Here is a 20,557-nt window from a genome sequence, read left to right on the forward strand (position 1 = left end):
AGCCAGTCAGTGATGCTACCTACAGTGGGTGGCCGGGATCAAAATGTACGGCGGAAAGCTCGGAAAGTGTAGTGTGGATAGCCTTAATCACGTCGGCTCCCCTGGGAAGGGACGCATCACTCGCCCCATTTCACGGATGAGGAAGGTGAGGCTCAGAAAAGGGGCGGTAAGCGGAGAAATTCAACATCTACTGATCGGCTTCTGTGCACTGAGTGCTGTAAGCACATTATTTCAGGGCACTCTGCAGGAATAATTAAGGCTCTGAAATCAGATTTACTGAGTTTGAATCCCAGTCCTATCACATGGTCTTGGCAAGTTACTTAAACTCTCTGGGCTTCACTTTCCTTACCTGCTAAATAGGAATGCTAACTTCCAATATAGAGCAAAAATTAAGGGACAGAATGCCTGGAAAGTGTGCAAAGCATCCCCTCTTACGTAGTAAGTTCTCAGGAGGTTCTAACTGTGTAGGACGGGAGGGGAGCATAGTGGCCTGCACTGCCTGGATTCCAGTCCCAGCTAGCCTTGCTACTTGTTCTTGTCTCCATCTATGCTTAAGTTTGCCCATTTGCAAAATGGACATAACTTTTTAACGTTCGTTATTGTGTTGTGGTGAGTTTTAAACGACTTAGTGCAGGTTAAATGCTTAGAACAGAATCAGGTGTGGCATAACCATGAAAGCATTAATTTCATCGTCGATTCTTGATTCTGGGTTTGAATCCTGGCACCCTCCATCACGTACTTGCTGGTAATCTTCAGCAGGTATTTTTCATTTCTGTGTGCCTCTCTTTCTATGAAGGGTGTATAAGTGTGTAGTCATTTCTACTTAAAAATGTTACTGTGGCGTTTAAACGAGATAATGCCCATTAAGTGCCTAAAACAGTGCCAGGCACAATAAATAGAAGTCATTGTTGTTTTCGTTTTACAGGAAACGAATGATCGAAAAGGCGAAGAGACTTGTCCAAGGTCGCGGAACTAGGAAGTGGCAGGGTCGGGAGTCGAATTCTCCGGCAGATCAAGGAACAGGCGGGGGACCCTGAGGGGCGAAGGGAGAAAACCGAGGTGAGAAGGGGCGCGCTCGGCGCTCAGCTGGCCTCGTCTCGGGGGCGGGGCCGGAGGCGGGCAGGGGGCGGGGCCGCGGCCGCTCCTCCCCGGCCGGGTTGCGGCGGCGGCGCGGCTTGCGCTCGCTCGGCGCTCGGCTGGGGCGGCCTGGCCCACAATGAATGGCCGCCGCGGCTGCCGCTGCTGCTGAGGCGGAGGCCGCGGAGGCCGCGGAGGCGGAGGCCGAGGCCCCGGCGCAGGGGGGCGCGCCCCGGGCCCAGGCCCGGCCCCAGCCGCCGCTGCGGAGCCCGCTGGGAGCCCCCGGAGCGCGGCCACGGCGCAGGTGAGGCGGCCCGCCCCAGGCCCGGTTCCGGCCTCCTCTCTCCGGGGCGGCCCGAGGGCATCCGAGGGCCGGCTGAGGGCTGAGCGGGGAGGGCCGGGGGGGCCTCCTCCGACAGAAAAGGAACCGGGTCCGCAGCCTGCACTCTGCCCGGGCCGGCGAGTGCGGAGAGGCCCGGCCCTCACGAGCGGCCTTAAGTGTCCAGTCCGGGCCGGGCCGTGGGGCTTGGGGGTGGCGGGATCGGGCCCAGACCAATCCCCCCGCTTCACTCTCGGCGACTGGGGGCTCGGAGCTGGGCCCGGGCAGGTGCCGGAGGCCCGGGAAGTTGGAAGGCCGGAGGAAGAAAAGTGAGGAGGCGTCCGGGGAGGCCGGGGCGGGGGGGGGGGGGGGGGGAGAGGGGGGAGGAGTCGGGCTTTGGGCCGGCCGAGTGGGGGGAGGAGGGAGAGCGGCGCGGCCGGAGGGAAAGGGCCCGGAGGGGGGGGGGGCGGGGAGGGGCCGACCTGCAGGTAGTGTCCGGGCGCCGGAGGAGGTGGGTGGGTCAGGTTACAGGCCTGGGGGCGGCTGAGGAGAAGCCCAGGAAGTGGGGCAGGGTGGGTGTGGGCGGAGTTAGTTCGGGTGGGGGCGGATAGGAGATCCCAGAGATGTTTGCAGGGGTCATATGAGGTTAGGGCTTGGAGAGATGCGCGGGGCGGGGGGAAGGCCAGATCCGGGGGCCATCAGGTAGGTTGAGGAACTACTGTAGGAGATCGGGAGAAGATCGGGAGAAGGGGGGGGGGGGGGAACAGCGCCTTTGGGCTCGGCTAGTGGAGACACGGGGCGTCCCGAGAAACTAGTGCGATCCAAAGGCACATGCCACCCCTTCCCCCACCAGGTGTTCGCTCCGGGCCAGACCTGGGCTGTGTCCTCTTTTCCTCGTCCCTCTCGGGCTCTGGGTCCCCGACCTACCCTTGGAGCAAGCCTCTGCTGGCTCTTCCAAAGCGCTGGCCCACCGGCTGGGTGTTTGCGTGGAGAGCTTGAGAAAGTCCGCAACACCTAGCTGGGCATGTTTATCTGCCGGGAGGCCGCCCAGCTGCCCTTACCTGAGTATCCTGGGGTGCTAGATTCTTTCCCCACTTTTTGTGAGCTTAGCCTCGGGGCTCCAGCCCAGGCGATGGGACCTCGCGGCCACCCACCATCTTATACCATGGCCTCCCAGGCACCAGCTCCCCAGGGGTGAAGGACCGGGAGGGGAGCGTATACAGCTCTGTTCATCGTGTCTTGGAGGCTCGTGATGACACCAAGTCTGGTGTCTACACCCTGGCCCGGGCCTTTGGGCCTCTTGGCCTGTGAGGTGCCCTCTGGGGCCAGGCCCTGGGATGAGCTCGTTGGTTGCCGGCCGCTTCCGCCTTCTCCATGATGGGAGGAAGCTCAGGCTTCGGGTGGCTTGCTCCAGGCCGCACAGCTAGACAGTGGCAGATTGGGACTGACGGGCCCTCGGCTCAAACCCACAGTCTCCCCAGCTGGCTTTTGAGGGGCATGGCTGGAGGAGCTCCGCTGTTGGGATTCCCTGGCGGGGCTTCTGTGCCCGGGCGTTTCCTCTTGGCCCTCCCAAGGAATGGATCCGTGCCCTTGCGGACAGAGTTTTCCTGGCGTTCCAGGGGCGGGAACAGTGGAAGCGTCTTTCTCAGGGGCCTGGTCACACCTCATCCCCCGACTCCCTTCTGGGAGCCCAGAGGTCACGGAACTGTGGGCTGGCTCGGGGAGGCGGTTTCGAGGACGAAGCCTGGCTCCAGAGCTGCATCGTGCTCTGCTTGCCTGGTTTGTCTTTTTCCCCCTCTTTGGTTCCCGGTCAGACGTCCACAGCGTTCGTTGCTCTCCCTGGGCTAATTGTTACCAGTGTGTTCTGGGATCTTCCACACCTGAGGCAAGAGCCACAAACTGCTGGGTCGAGTGGTTATCAGCTGGGCCTGGGCTTAATGATGGGCTGTCACCCTCCTTCCCTGCCTTCCCCCAGTCGGCCTGCAGTTCCTCGAACCCATCCCACCTGGGCCCTGCCCTCCTCTCCCTGGCTAGCCTCCTGGTTCTGGGAGCGGGAGGAACTGGGCCAGCAGCCCCACTTAAAGGTGCCTTTTCCCTGTCTGGTTGGGCCGTGGCTGGCTGCTGTGGCACAGACTGGGGCTCAGGGCTGGGTACTGAGGCCGGGGGTGGCTACCTCTGGTCACATGGCTGGAATGGGGCCAGCGACTGGTGGGGGCTGGCTGTGGTGTGTGGATGGCAGAGGAGGGCAGTGGCTCTGAGCTGCCTCTGGAGTTAGAGGAGAAGGTGCTCAAAGGCTGCTTTGCTGTGCGGACTTCGGGGCACACAGACCTGGGGTGCCAGAGGAGGCCAAAATAGCAAGTACAGCAAGTAAGGGGACCCTTGGGACAGTTTTATTTCACTAGGGTGTCGACTGCCTGCTAGGGGTGGGGGTGGGGGAACAGCCTTGAATAACAGATCCGGTGGGGGGGGGTGGGGGGACAGTGGAGAATTTCAAATTGGGTGGTCAGGCACGGCTTGTGGGAGAGCTGAGCCCTGAATAAGAAGAAATCGGCCTGGTGAGGGAAGCTGGGGCAGGGGAGGAGCGAATGTTCTGGGCAGAGGGGACAGCACATTGAAAGCCTTTATTGAGCATGTGCCAGCCTCCTGCTAAGTACTCTAAATATCTTGTCCTCGTGAGGGAAGGAGTGAGGGGGGTGACCCCAGTGTGGAAATGAAGACCCTTAGTGCCATTTACAGAAAGGCACCCGGGTCGCAGGGTCTCCTGGATCTCCCCGCTGCCCCCAGATGAAAGTCCAGACCCCTTGGCCTGCCTCCAGGCCTTTTAAAGTCTGGCCAGCCAGTGGGGAGCCCCAGCGAGCAAGGCTGTGAGGACAGCTGAGTTTTTGTCAGTCTTGCAGGATCTGTCGTTGGGGTCAGCCTGCAGGCGCGGGTTTGAAGAGGGTTGGGGGTGGGTCCGGCCAGGTCGACTCGGAGTTCATCAGTGTCCGCGCCAGAGCAGGTTGGTGGAGAAGGGGAGCCTGTGTTTGAGGCGATGACGAGCCCCCCTGGGCTTGAAGACGAGGCGGCGCTGCTTGAACAGCCTGTGCTCCCTCTTGGGGTCCTCCCGGCTCCTCATCACCCCGATCCCTCTCCTCCTTCCCCAGGCCCTCGGCGCCCGTTGTGCCTAGCAGGGGTGTGCGGGGGAGGCCCGTCTCCCTGCCTCTGCTCTCTGGGTCCCCCCTGGAGAGCCCTCTGAGCTGCGGCTTTGCAGCTGCAGTGAAGCGAATCCGGTCTGGTGGCTGGCTGTTAGAGGCTGTGCCCAGTGCCTGCCTGTGGTCGTCGTCCCATCTCTCCTGTGCTGCCTCCTTTGGTGAAGGTCTCAGCATCCTTCGAGACCCAAGGGCCTCCTGTGAGGACTGTGGCTCTTTTCTGAATGAGGCGGAGGGTGGCTGAAGGTGAGCAACCACGGTCTCGTGGAGAGTCGGGTTCCCTCAGCGCCATCCTCCTCAGCCACGAGACCCTGGGCGAAGGTTGCGACCTCGGGCACCTCCTGTGTCCCCCTCTGATGAGTGGGGACAAGCAGGCATGCCTGTGCGGCAGTGGTTCTCAATGAGGAATGATTCCGTCTCCTCTTAAGGGGTGTTTGGGAAATGTCTGGAGACAGGTTTGGTGGTCACAGCTGGGGCTGGTACTGGCCACTGGTGAGCGTAGAGGTCCGGGGTGGTGCGTCCGTCCCCCCCTCCAAAGAGTGATCTGGTCCCAGTGGCCACAAGGTCGGGGCATCCTCGCTGTGTTGTTACCATGAGGAGCACAGAGATTGGTGTCTGGGGTGTTTGATGATGCTGGGAAGGCACTGGGGCAGGGAGGGAGCCCTCAGCAAGTACTGCTCGATTAATCGTGAAATGGCATAAGGTTCTGGGGGTGTAGGATGTGGCCGCTGCTGTCAGAGACCTTACAGCCCTGCGAGGGGCTTAGGGGGAGGAACAGAGGGGACGTGGCTAATAACAGCTGGTGTTACCGGGTCCCGGACTCAGGGTAAGCAGCAGTCTGCCTGCATTGCTTGCTGGTTCAGTCCTTGAAATGGCCGCGGGAGGTGGCTGCTGCTGTTAGCCCCTTTTCGAGTTGGGCAGACTGATGTCAGGCTGTCAGCGCCGCTACAGGGAGATGTTTTCTGGCGGTGTAGAGGAAAGGAAGCACAATTCTAAGCAGGAAGCTTTGCGCTTTGTGTAAAATAACAAGATTCGTATTCGTAAGCCCTGCCAAGGTCCTGTGTCGCCTTCCAAGCCCTTTTCGACAGGCCCCTTCCCAGGAACCGCCTGCCCTCCAGCCCTCCAGGCCTCCTGCCTTAGCCACACCAGCGTCACCTCAGGGCCTTAGCATGTGACACTCCCTCCACGACCCTTTGTGTGCCTGCCACCACCTCCTCCTTCAAGTTTGAAGGCACACAGGGATTAGGGTGTAACTCCAAAAGGTGGGCTTGGGGTGGGGGGTAGGGCTGCTGCTGCGGGCGGAGGAAGGGAGAGTGGGAGGAGAGAGGGAGACCCTGGGGCCAGCGTGGGACTGGACTGCTCATTTCCCAGAGGTGGCAGCGGGGAAGGGGAGGGAGTAGCTGGGGGAGGCTGGGCAAAGGAGAGGGCCTCCCGTAGGGGAGGCAGGAACCGCACGCAGCCTGGCCCTCAGAGGGCACCCGAGATCCCATTTGTGGAGAAGACATACCCAGTGAAGATAAAGAGCCCCAGCTCTGGCCTCTCTGAGCCCCAGTTTTCCCATCCATGGGATGGGTCTAGTCACGGTGGCCTGCGTGCCTCCGGGAGCGATGGGACCACGTGGGGGACGAGCTTGGCATGGGCCAGCCGTGGTGAGGAAGCCTCAGCCACTGTTACCTCCGATTCTGGGACAGGAGCCAGAGGGCCTGGGCGCAATTCTGGGCCTTGCTCTCTATGCCCGGAAAATGGCGGGAAGAGTTGTTTCTTCCTCAGAAACCAGAGAAGTGTAACAGAGCCCTTGCCCTGTGCAGGTGCACAGTAGGGGCAGTGTAAATGCTACTTGCCAGCGAATGCCCTGTCACAATCCTGTCACCCACTGTGGATATCATGGCCACTTTTTTGGGGGGGGGGATGTGCACCTACTTTAAAAATGCCAACAGTAGGGGGGGTGCCTCGCTGGCTCAGTCGGAAAAGCCTGCGACTCTTCATCTTGGGGTTGTGAGTTCAAGCCCCGTGTTGGGTGTAGGGATTACTAAAAAAATAATAATAAAGTCCTTTTTTTTTTTTTTTTAAATGCCAGCAGTAGAGATCTGTACAGTCAGGTAACACTTTGTTCTTCATTAGCAAATGTTTGCCTCAGCTGCTTTGCAGTTGGCGCCTACTGAGGGTCAGAATGGCTCTGGGCCAGGAAGGCTGCTCTGGCAGCCTGGGGGTATATCCCCTCCCCCCACCTTACTCTGACCTCCTGCTGAGCTGCTTGAAGTCCTGTGGGGCTTTCCAAGGGCCTCTGGTCCTTTCACTTGGGGTTGGTGGTTTCCCTGAACTGGCTTGCACTACATCGGGCAGCTCACAGCTTCCCTGGAAAGTCAGCCGGAAAGACGGACGGTCCGTCCCTGGTGATGGCGCACATCTGTACCCCTAGCTTCCCTTTCCAAATCCCTGCCAGTTTCCACTCCCAGGAATCGCCCTGCCCCCCAAGCGCTTGCAGTTCAAGCCTGCCGCACCCCGGCATGATCAGCAGTAGCGTGAACAGTTGGTGGGAATCCGAAATGCGGTGACACTGAGCTCAGAGCGGGACCCTGACTGCAGGCCACCCGCCTGGTGCGGCTGCCCGAGGGGGGGCACCGGTCTGCGCGGCACCCTCCACACTGGCCCTGGGGGCTCCCACCCTGTTTGGGTCACATTCGTGTGGAACAAAAAGGGGAGTTAGGTTGGAAGTAACAGAAATAATTTTTCATTCCACAAACAACTATTGAGCACCCACTGTGTACCTGTCTGGTCCTAGGGGGCAGCGAGCACTGCAGTATAAACCGGATAGGCAGGCACCTTGCCCTGGTGGAACTGACACAAAGCCAAGGCCGCATCTAGCTAGCTAGATGGTAGGAAGCACCAAGGAGGAAAAATCAAGCAGGAGAAGCGAAGGAATTGGGGTTGGGAGAGGTTCTGTCTTTGGGAGTTTGAGATAAGTGACTGGGCAGGTGTGACGAGCTGTGGCCATCTCGGGGACAGCATTCTAGGAAGTCCCAAGAGCAGGTGGTGAGAACAGGTTTTGAAAGAGTTTGGGGGTCAGATCAGGGTGTTGGCCTGAGCAAGGAAGGCTGGAGCTGGTGAGAGCTTTGGCCGGCGGACTTGGGGGTGTGGGGAGGGGTTTGGCCGCAGGCACGTCGAGTTGGTATTTGGGACATATACACGTCTGGCACCCATAGGAAGCCCAGGACAGGGGCTCCACGGGGGAGTTGTAGGCGAGAGGGTGCTACCTCAAGCCTGTCTTGAGCCAGCTTGCCCTAACAACACGCCGGAGACGGGGTGGCCGAAACAACAGACATGGCTCCCACTTCTGGAGCCTGGAAGTTCAAGACCAGATGTGCCCACACGGCCTTGGTGTGTGTCCTTACAGAGAGAGCAATCTCTCCCTTCTCCAAGACTCGCCGGTCCTAGCAGATCAGGGCCCCCACTCTCAGGCCCTTGTTGAATCTTAATTACCTCCTAAAGACTGTATCTCCAAATACAGACGTGTTGGGGGGCAAGAGTTCAACCCATGAATTGGGGCGAGGAGGCACAGTTGGGTCCAGAGCGGAGCCCTCGGTCTGGGTTCAATCCCTGGGAAGAGGGAAACTAACCAAGGATTGGGCCCAGCGCCAGCCTTCATTTACCTTCACTTTCTGGAAGGACTGTGCCTGCTTCTCTCTCAGGACTCTGCATGGTCTCCCTGTACGTTGAGGGCTATGCTCCCATTCCACCACCGCCTCGTCATATCTGCCCCCCCACCCCCCGTCCCCGCTCCAGTATGTCAGCTGTAATGTTAGAGGCCCACACATGCGGCACGTTGATCTGTGGAACTCTGGATGTAAGACCACGTTCCCTGTTGGACCATGAGCCCTGGAGGCAGGCCTTGTCTCGCTCATGGCCTGCCCCGGGCTCCCAGGCACTTCACGCCCCAGGCAGGCGCTTGGCAAATATTTGTTGAGTGACTTGGGAGGTCATGGAAACGGAGTGCTGGGCCCTTGCATCTCACTGGGAGACCTGCTCGTGTTTGGGGCCACGACACTAGCGATGCTGGGAGGGTCCCTTTGGCCCTGCATAGGGCTGGGAGCCGCCCCTTCCTTCGAGGGGAGTCTGGGGACCCCAGAAGATGGGCAGGCTAATATGCCACATTGTGAGGTCTTCTGCCCTTAAGGAGTCTCTAGTCGAGTGGGATTTAGTTTTCTCAGAGGTAAGCGTTAGGGCGCTGCGTGTGGGAGCCGGGGAGAGTGTGCAGAAGAAGGGCATCTTCTCCAGTCTGGAGAATTCTCAGAGCCAGGGGGTAACAGTGGGAGAGGAAGATGTGGGCAGTGGGAGGAAAAGGGTTCTCCTGGCAGGGTGCACAGCTGGGACAGACGCCTGGGGCGGGTGGGAGAGCCATGCAGTGTGCTTGGCGGGGACAGGACTGCTGGATGGTTTAGAAACCCCCGACTCTTGACTCCATCACCACTGCCTAGGCAGCAGGTACTATAGACCTGTTTTCTGGGAGCCCGTCGTGCTCCACGGTCCCTCCCCTCACAGGGCTAGTGTGGCTGAGGGGCTTCAGGGAGAGCCAGGACAGCCGTTCTTTCTGAGTCCAGAGGACTGGATTGGGGCATTTGCCCAGGGAGGGAAGGAGGGGAGCCTGGGGGTGACCTGTCCTATGCTTCTAAAACCAGCCAAGCCCTCGCCTTTCGCTGCCCTTGCAGGGACAGCAAGGCCACCCGGGGTCTCTGCATCTCAAGCCCTGCCACCCCCCTCCCCTGCACCGTGGAGGGGGTTCCTGGCATTGACTGGTTGAGCCGTTGGCACTAATTGCCTCCCCCCGCCAAATGGTTAAGGCGTCAAAGCCCTGGGTGCTGGGCTGTGAGGCTGGGGTTCACAAGGCCTGGGGGACCCCAGCCTGAGTGTCAGGTTGGTTCTCGCCTTTGGGAGCGCCTCCCTGTGTGTGTTCCCGCTGTCACCCCAGGGACCTCAGCACTCTCGTTGCTGAGCTTTCCCCCGAGCTGAGCTGCCATCCGGTGCCGGTTCCCGGTGAGGGGTCAGGCCCTCAGGTGCAGCCGCCTCGGGAGGGGCAGGGCCGCGCTTCAGTCCTCACCTATGAAGCGGGCGGTCCTTGTGCCCTTAGCAGCAACTGGCACACCAGCACAGTAGGAGAACCCCCCAGAACTTCTCCTGCAGCCCTGGGATGCAGCACCTCCCCCGGCAGCTGCCACGTCCCAGACTGGAGCCATTTACTCTCGCCTTGGTGCTCCCCCCTCCTAGCCGCTCACTCCTGAGTCTGACCATCCTCTGTCTGTGGCTGCCCCACTGCCCCCTGCCCCACCACTGGCCCAGCCCTCAGCGTCTCCCTGTTTTTGTTGGGCCTGTGCTCCAAGCTTCCCACTGCTCCCGCGGAAACACTTGCCCTCACCAGACCAGGGCCCCCCGTCCCACCCCTTTCCCGGCAGCCCTGTTGCCCCTGCACCCGCCTCAAGCCGCCGCTGGCCTCCTGGGGGTCTTCTGACTGCACCTCACTCCTTCCTGCCCGAGACTTGGTGGCCCTCTGTCCCCCTGTCTTCACCTCACCCCCAGAGTCAGCCCAGCCCCTCTGACACACTCACCCCAGCGGTAAATGTGCCCCTCCCGGTGTCTTCCCGCTAGACAACTGCACGTGGAAATAGCCAGTCTCCTTTAGGGCTGTGTCCCTCGCGCCTTGCGGTTTGTCAGGGTGGGTTGGATGAGTGAGTCTCCATTTTGCAGATGAACAAACCAAGGCACAGAGGGGAGGGCCTGGCAATGGAACCCAGGTCTGGGGTTGGACTCCACCGCAGGCCTCTCCTGCCTTGGTCCTTCCCCTTACCGTCAGAGCCTTCCCAACTGGGGGTCTAGTGATCCTGTTGAGGGAGCTAGCCTCACCCTTGACCCCCTTGGCTCTGGTCACTCGGGCCCCAGTACCTGGGGTAGCTTCGTTTTGGCAGCCTTGGGAATTGGGTTGGGGGTGCCAGGCCCCTGGAGCGGGCTCTCCGGGCTGCGTCCTTTGCCTCCACTTGGTGCCTCAGTTTCTCTTATCCACACACAGAGGGCCAGCTCCTAGCCCATGTGGTATTGAGTTTGAACTCCTGAAGGAAGGTGCTGCCTTCTGACGGTGGAGTCCCTGTCCCTGTCTCCCCCCGGGATTGCCTTAAATTGTTTTTCCTGGGGGTGACAGTGATTTTGATGAGGACAAGGAAGCAGAGGGCATAGCTAAGGGAAATCACAAGTGTCAGTGCCCACAGAGACCCTGATTTGAATCTTGTCCCTACTGTTTACTCAGCAATGACCTTGAGACTGTTTGTAACATCCCCCCGTGGCCTCAGTTTTCCCGTCTGAAAATTGGGAGTATGAAATCAGCCCCGTGGGTTTGCTAAGAGGATTCAGAGAACTCCTGTAGGTCACCAACTGTCAGCTCTTTGGTGGCCCGGGTGCCGGGGGTGGGGGGGGCAGGGCCTGCCAGTGTCTCCCTCAGGGTCCACCACAGGTAGCAGCTTGCACAATCGGGTTGGCCTTAACCAACATCTGTTTCCAAATGGAGAAGCAGAGATTTGGAGTTCCTGCCTTCAGGAACAAGTTGGTCCTAGAGCCAGGACTTACCCATGGGCGCATGGCTGCTTCTGTTGTCCTTTTGGTACCTGGTGTTACCACAGTTCCACTGTATCCCAGGGTTCAGCCCGTGGAAGCAGCTCAGAATGGACTCGCTAGTGAATGAAAAATGTGAAAGAAGCAGGCGAGCTAATCTGAGAATGAGGGGAAACAGCTGGGGGCTCTAGTTGGTACCTGCCCCAGGGCCTTTGCACACCGACTTTCTTCCTTCTCACCAGCTGGACTCTTCTCATACTCACCCAGCCCATTCAGGACCACTCCCTTCTATATTCCATAGAATTGCAGGGGACTCACTTTTACCATGGGTACAGTTATAAAGCCGCCTTGTCCTTCAGTGCCCTTTTATGAGTGCCCTTAGAGTACTGGACATACCCATCCCACCCCACCAGTTCTGGGTTGGAATGTGCTGGAATGTGCACTGATGGAATCGGCTGTGATGCAGAAGTTCCCATTTGAGAGGTGCCTGGGCCTCCCTGAGAAGGGCCACAGTTTCTTAAATTGGCATTTCTATCCCCCTCTAGCACTTTGGGGTTAATTTTCACAAGTTAGACGTGTATGATACGATTTCACACATTTTACGTCTTTTAAAATATTACCTATTTTTGTAAGTAGGTGTAATACGATCACCAGGTTCAAAATTCAAGACTCAGGAGTGTTCGTGGCAAGTTTCTCATGTCTTCTGCCCAGAAGAAACCGGTCCTGTGGATTCTTATTTCTTTATTTGAGCTTTATTGAGATACCCATACCATGAAGTTCATTTAAAGTGTACAACTCCATGGTTTTCACTACAGGTGACCCTTGAACAACGAGTTGAGATGCGGCGGGGGGGGAGCGTGCAGAGTCAAAAGCCCATGCATAATCTTTGACTCCCCAAAAACTTAACAGCCTACTGTTGGCCGGAAGCCTTACCGATAATGAAAACAGTCCATTAACACATACTTTGTATAAGTATTCTATACTATGTTCTTTTTTTTTTTTTTTTTTTTTTTAGCGTTTATTTTATTTTTGAGAGAGAGACAGTGAGAGTGAGTCTGGGAGGTGCAGAGAGGGAGACACAGAATCCAAAGCAAGCTCCAGGCTCTGAGCTGTCAGCACAGAACCAGATGCGGGGGCTCAAACCCATGAACGGGAGATCATGACCTGAGCTGAAGTTGGACGCTTAACTGACTAAGCCACCTAGGCGCCCCTACTGTGTTCTTACGATAAAGTAAGCTAGAGAAAAAAAAAAATGTTAACTAAGAAAATCATCAGGAAGGGGCACCTGGCTGGCTCTGTCAGAGGAGCATGCGACTCTTGATCTCTGGGTCATGAGTCTGAGCCCCACTACTTGGGCGTAGTGATTACTTAAAAGAAAATAAAATCATAAGGCAGGGAAAATAACATTTATGGTACTGAGCCGTGTTGAAGAAATTCTGTGTATAAGTGGACCCACACAGTTCAGACCTATGTTATTCAAAGATCACAATTGCTTATTCAGAGTTGTGCACACATCACCACAATTTTAGACCGTTTTACATTACGGCAAGAAGAAACACTGCATTCTTCTGCTCACCAACCCCCCACCTTGCCAGCTCTGAATTTGCCTGTTTTGGAGATTCTATATACATGGGATCACGTAAGAGTGCCTGGCTGGCTCAGTCAGCAGAGCCCGTGACTCTTGATCTCAGTTTTGTGGATTCGAGCCCCACGTTGGGTGTAGAGATTACTTCTGATCTTTTAGCTAAAGAAGTAAATGAAAGAACCCATCCATACATAAAACCATATAATACACAGGTCTTTTGTCTGCCTTCTTGCATTCAGCGTAATGTTTTCGAGGTTCACCCACATCATAGCCTGTATCCATGTTTGTTCCTTTATATGGCTGAATAATATTCCGTTGTATGACTGGACCATGTTTTATGTATCCACTCATCAGTTGACGGACATTTGGGTTTCCACCTCTTTGGCGATTGTGAACGGTGCACAGGACTTTCTGTGGATCTAGGTGTTTGTTTCTCTTGGGTATAATTCTAAGGAATGGAATTGCTGGGTCATATGGTAACTCCGTGTTTAATCATTTGAGGAGCTGCCAGACTTTTTCCATAGCAACTGCACCATTTTGCATCCCCACCAGCAGCGTAGGAGGATTCCGATCTCATCCTTGCCAACACTTGTCTGTCTTTTTTATCCCATCCAGCCCCGTTGGTATGAAATGGTGTTTCACTGTGGTTTGGGCTCGCGTAGTTACCCTGACGACTAGTGATGTTCTCGCGCGCTTTCGGGGTTTCTTGAGTAGGTTATTCATTCATTCATCAAACGGTGATTGGGGGTCACGTGCTCAGCCCCGTGGACGCAGTGTGAAAAATCAGACAGCCCTGGCCTCTTGGTGTTTTGACGCCAGTGCCCTTCGCTAGGGGTTGCCCTGTCTGTGCGTGTCGTGCTGGTGATGCTTAAGGCTCACAGACGCTCACCGTGTTCGCTCATTTCAAATTCAGGCACATACGTGTAAGTGTGCGTTTGCCCTCCTGTCTGCAAGGGACGGCCAGCACGCCCCCCCACCCCCCCCCACCCCGGGCCTGTGGCTGACATAACTGATCTGACAGTCTGTCATGGAGGCAAGTCTGTGCCGGGACTGAAGGCGTGGGTGGCTCCCGGTGATTCTCACAACCGCGGCCGAGTCCACCCTGTGGATGCTGCTCCCACGTGCCTCCCTGCAGCAGGTGAGGTTCACGAGAGGGGGGCTGAGTCTGCTGCCTGACCCCGTCCCTCCGTCTGTCTCTCCCTGTCACCCCCCCCCCCCCGCCCCCGCACAGCTGCCGCCATGGCCCAGACCCTGCAGATGGAGATCCCGAACTTCGGCAACAGCATCCTGGAGTGTCTGAACGAGCAGCGGCTGCAGGGCCTGTACTGTGACGTGTCCGTGGTGGTCAAGGGCCACGCCTTTAAGGCCCACCGGGCCGTGCTGGCCGCCAGCAGCTCCTACTTCCGGGACCTGTTCAACAGCAGCCGGAGCGCGGTGGTGGAGCTGCCGGCTGCCGTGCAGCCCCAGTCCTTCCAGCGGATCCTCAGCTTCTGCTACACAGGCCGGCTGAGCATGAACGTGGGGGACCAGTTCCTGCTCATGTACACGGCCGGCTTCCTGCAGATCCAGGAGATCATGGAGAAGGGCACCGAGTTCTTCCTCAAGGTGAGCTCCCCCAGCTGCGACTCCCAGGGCCTGCACGCCGAGGAGGCCCCATCGTCCGAGCCCCAGAGCCCCGTGGCCCAGACGTCGAGCTGGCCGGCCTGTGGCACCCCGCTGCCCCTCGTGTCCCGCGTCAAGACGGAGCAGCAGGAGTCGGACTCCGTGCAGTGCACGCCCGTGGCCAAGCGACTGTGGGACAGCGGCGGCAGTGGCGGTGGCAACGGCAGCCGCAAGATGGCCAAGTTCTCCACGCCAGACCTGGCTGCCAACCGGCCGCCCCAGCAGGCCCCGGTGGTGGCGGCGGCACAGCCCGCCGGGGTGGCCGTGGCGGCGGCGGCGGCGGCGGCGGCGGCGGCGGCGGGGGCCGGCACCGGGCAACCGGCTGGGGGGGCGGCAGCCGCGGCGGCGGCGGCGGCGGCGGCGGCAGGGGGCGTGGTGAGCGGGCCCAGCACGTCAGAGCGGACCAGCCCAGGCACCTCGAGTGCCTATACCAGCGACAGCCCCGGCTCCTACCACAACGAGGAGGATGAGGAGGAGGATGCGGGCGAGGAGGGCACGGACGAGCAGTACCGGCAGATCTGCAACATGTACACCATGTACAGCATGATGAACGTCGGCCAGACAGGTGAGGTGCCTGCCCTGCCCTCCCGCCCCAGTCCCCGCCCCCAGCCCCGCCCCCACCCCGTGCCCGACACGTGCTGCTCTCTGCCCCCCCCCCCCGAAGCCGAGAAGGTGGAGGCCCTCCCTGAGCAGGTGGCCCCCGAGTCTCGGAATCGCATCCGGGTGCGGCAAGACCTGGCGTCTCTCCCGGCCGAGCTCATCAACCAGATCGGCAACCGCTGCCACCCCAAGCTCTACGACGAGGGGGACCCCTCCGAGAAGCTGGAGCTGGTGACAGGTGGGCCAGCGTCACTTCCTCCCCAGAACCCCCCTTTCCTCGCCCACGTCCGCCCTCTGAGCCAGCGCCCCTGGCCCGCTGTTTAGGAGCCACACTTGGGATCTGACTCCAGCCCCGCCGCCACCGCTGGCCGTGTCTTGGGGCAGCTGACACCCCTTGGTGTTGATTCGTCCCAAAGGCCGGCCTCCAGGCTTCTGCCCCAGAGGCTGGTATAATCGTGGGTCGGCACTGTTGGCCACGCGGGTGGATGAGCGGCTTCTTAGGGTGGTTTGGGGGTTACCTGATACGGTGGCCAAGCATCTCGGCTCTTGGAGGCAGGGTGCCTTGGCGTGAGCTTCCACTGCCTGTTCTTTTTGATGCCCAGGTGGTTGTGTGGGCAAAAGCCCCCCGTGTGCAAGCAGGGCCCGGCATGTTCTAGGTGCCCCGCGCACAGCGGCACCACCATCTGTCCTCGCCTGACCGCTGACGAGGCCACGCCGGGGCGAGTTGTCAGGGAGCGTCTTGGCCGGGCCCAGGCCGGGGCCCGGCCAAGTGGGGAACGTGGCAGTTTGGGGCCCCCCGGCCACCCTCCTGCTCCCCACTCCAGGCACCAATGTGTACATCACGAGGGCACAGCTCATGAACTGCCACGTCAGCGCGGGCACGCGGCACAAGGTCCTGCTGCGGCGCCTCCTGGCCTCCTTCTTTGACCGGTGAGGCCCTCGCAGAGCCCGGCTGGAGGGGAGGGGGGCCGCCCCATACCCCCTGCCACGGGCGGCCTGACTCCCCTCCTCCGTGCCCTCCACCCCAGGAACACGCTGGCCAACAGCTGTGGCACCGGCATCCGCTCTTCCTCCAACAACCCCAGCCGCAAACCGCTGGACAGTCGCGTCCTTCACGCTGTCAAGTGTGAGTCTCTGGAGGGGCGGGGCCCGGGGCAGGCGGATGGTCCTCTTCCGCGTTGGCCCTGACGGATGGGTGGGGGTCGGGGTCAAGATTCTGAGGCTCGATCTAGGCCTGTGGGGAAGAAGGCTGTGACTGGAGAGAGATTTCCCCGTAGTGAGGGGCGGGGGCACTGAAGGTCAGCCTGTGTCCGCTGTGGGGGTGGGAGTGCGGGGGGAGGGGTCCTCGGGGAGTCCTGGGAGCGGTGCAGCAGCCAGGCCCCAGCCAGCTGTCGGGAGAGAAGTCCGGGTCTTCGTGTGGAATCTCGCAGTTCCTAAATTCTGGCAAATGACCCAGACTTTTCAAGGGCCCCGGGCCGTCCTCTCAAACCCCACACACGGCCGAGCCCAGTCAGGCATGGGGTCGACTGACGTCGTGGCTCGCGAGTTCCTCCGTTCCGCCGCCTCTGGGGGGGGTTCGGGGCTGCCCTGGGCGTGTGTTTGGGAAGCAAGGAGCAGCGTGGCCGCGTGGCTGCTGGCGGTGTGAGCGGCCAGGGCCGCACTCTGCCTGAGCCCCGCTCTGTCTGTGCCCTCGCAGACTACTGCCAGAACTTTGCTCCCAACTTCAAGGAGAGTGAGATGAACGCCATCGCAGCCGACATGTGCACCAACGCCCGCCGCGTCGTGCGGAAAAGCTGGATTCCCAAGCTCAAGGTGCTCATGGCGGAGGGCGATGCCTACACCACCTTCATCAGCGACACGGGCAAGATCGAGCCGGACATGATGGGCGTGGAGCACAGCTTCGAGACGGCCAGCCACGACGGCGAGGCCGGCCCCTCGGCCGAGGCCCTCCAGTAACTACCACCGGACCCTCCCCGCGGGGCCGTCACACTCCCTCCCCCCCCCCCGCCCCCCTCCCCCCCATCACGCCCACCTACCATCTTGGTCACGAGCTACTGTCTGTCCCTCCCCAGGACCCGCGGGGGGCGCTGCATGCTCCCAGCCCCTCTGCCTCCCCGTCCCACTCTCTGACCCCAATCCGAGCGGGCTGGGAGAGGGCAGCGGCCGGTGCGAGCTCTGCACTGCCTTCCCTAGCACACTCGGGCGCCGTCAGGGGGGCTCCTGCTCCCCCTCTCCTAACCCCTAGCAGTGGTCTCCCCACTCACCAGGCCAGGCGGGGAGGGGCCGGCCTGGGGGGCTCAGGAAGGCTCCCTCCCCAGGCCCTGGGCTCCTTGCTGCAACCTCTTGGGACTTGCGGGGGCCCCAGGGTTCTCAGGACCCCTCCTGCCACCACCTCCCAGTGCTTCCATGTTTCCAAAAGCGCCTTCCTGTCTCCCTCGTCTGTCCCTGCGCCTGGGGGCTGGGGTAGGCGAGGCTGAGGGGACTGCCCGTTTCACAGCTGAGGAAACTGAGGCTCAGAGAAACTTCACAACTGATCTAAGGTGGTGGGCAGTGGCGGGCCCGGCGCCCCTCTCTCTCCCCACCCTGTGCCCACCTCTGTTGCCCCCACTTTTCCCCTGGGGCCTGAGTGGGGCAGGTCCCGAGTGGGAGGCTCTTGGGGAAAGACTGAGGGTCTCTGCGAATAGAACGAGAGGTTTCCTGGGCTCACAGAAGTGTGTGTGTGTGTGTGTGTGTGTGTGTGTGTGTGTGTGTGTGTGTAGAAGTTTTGCTTTTAAACAAATGGATATGCGAGGCAGTAGGGCCAGGGCTAGCAGCCAGGGGAGCAGGCTGGGGGGCTGCTGCCCTCCCCCCCCCCCCACATCCCACGCTGCCCCCACCCCCTGTACATACTTTTTAAAGCATTTTTTTAGCTAATGAAATATTGAAGTATAAGATTCCTTTTATTTTTCAAACCAACGGGACTGTCTGATGTCCCCTTCAGTCCCCGGGGGATGCGGCAGGCAGGACGGGGTGGGGGATGGGGGCAGGCTGAATGCGTGCGTGCGTGAGTGTGGAGTGTGGGTGCGCATTTCTGAGGTGGGGACCCGGCCAGGCCTCTGCTCAGGCTCCTGTGGGTCTGACCAGCTCCCCCCTTGCTCCTCTGTTCCCCAGCGGGGCTCCATTTGAAGGGGGGGGGGGGGGCCTGGCCTTGGCCTCTTGGCTGAGCCCAGCTTCTGGGGACAAGGCAGGGCCCACTTCCATTGTTAGCAGTTTGCAGAATTTTCTCTAACCATTCCTCTTTCTGTCCTCGCCCAGTGCGAGGGGGTTGTGTTTTTTTGAGTTTTACGTGTGAACTCTGTGGAGGGTTCTTTTTTTTACTCCCTGTCCCCCCACACTGGGTGTCCTTTACAATTTCACCTTTCCCTCTAGCCCTGTCCCCACTGCCTCTCGCCGCATTCTCCCCAATCTGACCAGCCCACTGCTTCCGGCAGCCTCTCCAGAGGCAGGGGGATTGTGGGAGGTGGGGTGGGGGTCAGCCCCAACCCTTGGAATCTGACTCAGAGGTCTCCCCCACCCCCTCCAGCAGCCCCCACCAGTCTGTGAAGGGGTCCCCTCCTGACATCTTTTTGTGGGGGTGGGGGGGCGTCTGGTCTGGCTGGGGTCCTGGCATCCCACTTGCCTGGCCTGGCCCCTGCACCTTAGCCCTCAGCCGGCCCAGTGTATGGGGGGAGTCGACGCCCCAGCTAAAGCACAAGCACCTTAGTCGCACCTCCCCCACGCCCTTGTCCTGGCTTTGACATCCCACCCCAGCATCTATCCCAAAGCACAATATCCTGGTCACTTGGCAAGCTGCCGGGCCGGCCGAGGCCAAGGGGCGGGCTGGGGCTCCAGCCAGACCCCACAAGGAAGGAGTCCCCAGGCGCTCCCCTCCTTCCAGGCCTTAGCAGGGGCCAGCTCTCTGGGACTGGGGTCTTCTCCCTCCCCACCCCTTTGTCCTGGACAGGCCCCTGCCCAGCCCCTCCCTGCCTTGTCCTCGGGTGGGGCTTGCCCCTGTCCCTCCTCCAAGCCCCTGCAGCACTGGGTTGGGTGGCAGAGCCCCTCGTTTCAGGGACCCCAGGAGGTGCCCCTGGCTCCCGGGACCGTGTTGGGGGGGGGGGGGCTGGGCAGGGGTGCCGGGGAGGAAACTCCTCACCAGGAGAGCCAAAGACAGGGTTGTGCCTTACCCCAGGAGCCACCCCTGCGCCCCTCCCGCCCTGCCCTCCCCACCTCCTGGGCGGCCTGCTGCTTTTCCTTCTCTCCCTCCCCTGCCCTGCCCTGCGCTGAGCTGCATGGTCCCCCCCACCCCGGGCAGCCCAGGGAGGAGCACGAATGGAGAATCACCAACCAACGCAAAAAAAAAAAAAAAAAAAGACTGTGGGCCCCCCCCCTCCGCCTCCCCCGGCCGCCCACTCACCCGCCTCTTTCACGCAGGACAGACCGCCCGCCCTGTCCGTGTGAAGTGCCAACGCCCTCCCCGCCCTGGGCCGACCCCCCACTCCCCGGGCCCGTAAGTGAGATTGCACATTAACTACTGTAAGGAGAGGAGCCGCACTGGGAAATGTGAACCATGAGAATATCAGTGACACTGAGGAAAATAAACTAAACGCCTTTGTAACAGCCCTGCCGCATGCTGCTCTCTGGGGGCGCCGGGCCCAGGAAGGGACGGTCGCTGCACACTAGGGCACCGTGTGCTCAGGACAGCCAGTCCAAACATCACACCTCAGAACGCCACTGTGAGGGGGGGTCCCGAGGGGGGCCCTGGGCCAGAGCCCCTGCCACTGGGAAACAGGCTCCAAGCCAAGCGGCCAATAGGTTCCACTTACGGCGGGGTGCCTGGCCTGGCTCAGTCGGTAGAGCGTGGGACTCTGGATCTCAAGGTCCTGAGTTCAAGCCCCACAGTGGGTATGGAGCATACTTAAGTAGCTTCCGCTTAAAACCCCCTTCTGGCTACCCTAGTATATAGACACTGGGATATATATACATCCCCCCCAGGGCAGGGCTGTTCCTACACACGCATGAGCCGTAGGTCCTACATCAGTGTCCTACAGGATCGCCTCCAAGAAGGGCCTCTGTTGAGTTGGCTGCATGACAGAGCCGCTGGCTCCCTCCCCTTCTGTGGTCTGTTTGCCACCCCCAGCCCCAGATACACATCCTGAACACACCCACACCCTTCACGGCATCTGAGCCGTTGGGCCCACGCACGCATCAGAAGGAACACAGAAGTTGAGACGGTAAGTCCCGTTCGGTGGGCATCCTTTAAGATACCTTGAAGAGCCACAGGTTCTGAGGCTATGAAGCCAAGATGTTCTCTCGAACCAGATGGGAAAGACGCAGCTGTGTGCTAAGGTCTCCCCGATTCAGAAATGTCTCTAGTAGTGTAGGAAGGTTATTCGCTGAGGTTAGGGAGCCCATCAAATCAGAAAGTGTTCGCCTTGGGGTGGAAAAGGAAGTTTCATCCCTGCCCGGGACAGGTCTGGCCGCCCTCGTAACTAGCAAGAGCATCCAGACAGACGT

At 60.0% G+C, this 20,557-nt stretch overlaps 1 protein-coding gene across 3 annotated transcripts; it reads left to right on the forward strand.

Moving 5' to 3' along the window:
- Positions 1 to 49: 49 nt before the first annotated feature.
- Positions 50 to 19,660, forward strand: NACC1 (nucleus accumbens associated 1). 3 transcript variants are annotated; one of them, XM_042928599.1, is made up of 8 exons: positions 50 to 145; positions 926 to 1,059; positions 13,995 to 14,990; positions 15,090 to 15,263; positions 15,850 to 15,955; positions 16,054 to 16,151; positions 16,722 to 16,977; positions 19,475 to 19,660. In XM_042928599.1, the coding sequence occupies exons 3-8, from the start codon at positions 14,003 to 14,005 to the stop codon at positions 19,569 to 19,571; spliced, it is 1,719 nt and encodes a 572-aa protein (XP_042784533.1). In that variant the 5' UTR covers positions 50 to 145; positions 926 to 1,059; positions 13,995 to 14,002; the 3' UTR covers positions 19,572 to 19,660. The 3 variants fall into 3 exon arrangements, with proteins under 3 accessions (XP_042784533.1, XP_042784535.1, XP_042784534.1); XM_042928601.1 differs by lacking the exon at positions 19,475 to 19,660 and having other exon boundaries at positions 16,722 to 16,981; XM_042928600.1 differs by lacking the exons at positions 50 to 145; positions 926 to 1,059 and adding an exon at positions 1,316 to 1,381.
- The last annotated feature ends 897 nt before the right edge of the window (positions 19,661 to 20,557 follow it).

Source organism: Panthera leo, chromosome A2 (assembly GCF_018350215.1).
Source record: "Panthera leo isolate Ple1 chromosome A2, P.leo_Ple1_pat1.1, whole genome shotgun sequence".
In the NCBI taxonomy this organism is placed as follows: Eukaryota; Metazoa; Chordata; class Mammalia; order Carnivora; family Felidae; genus Panthera; species Panthera leo.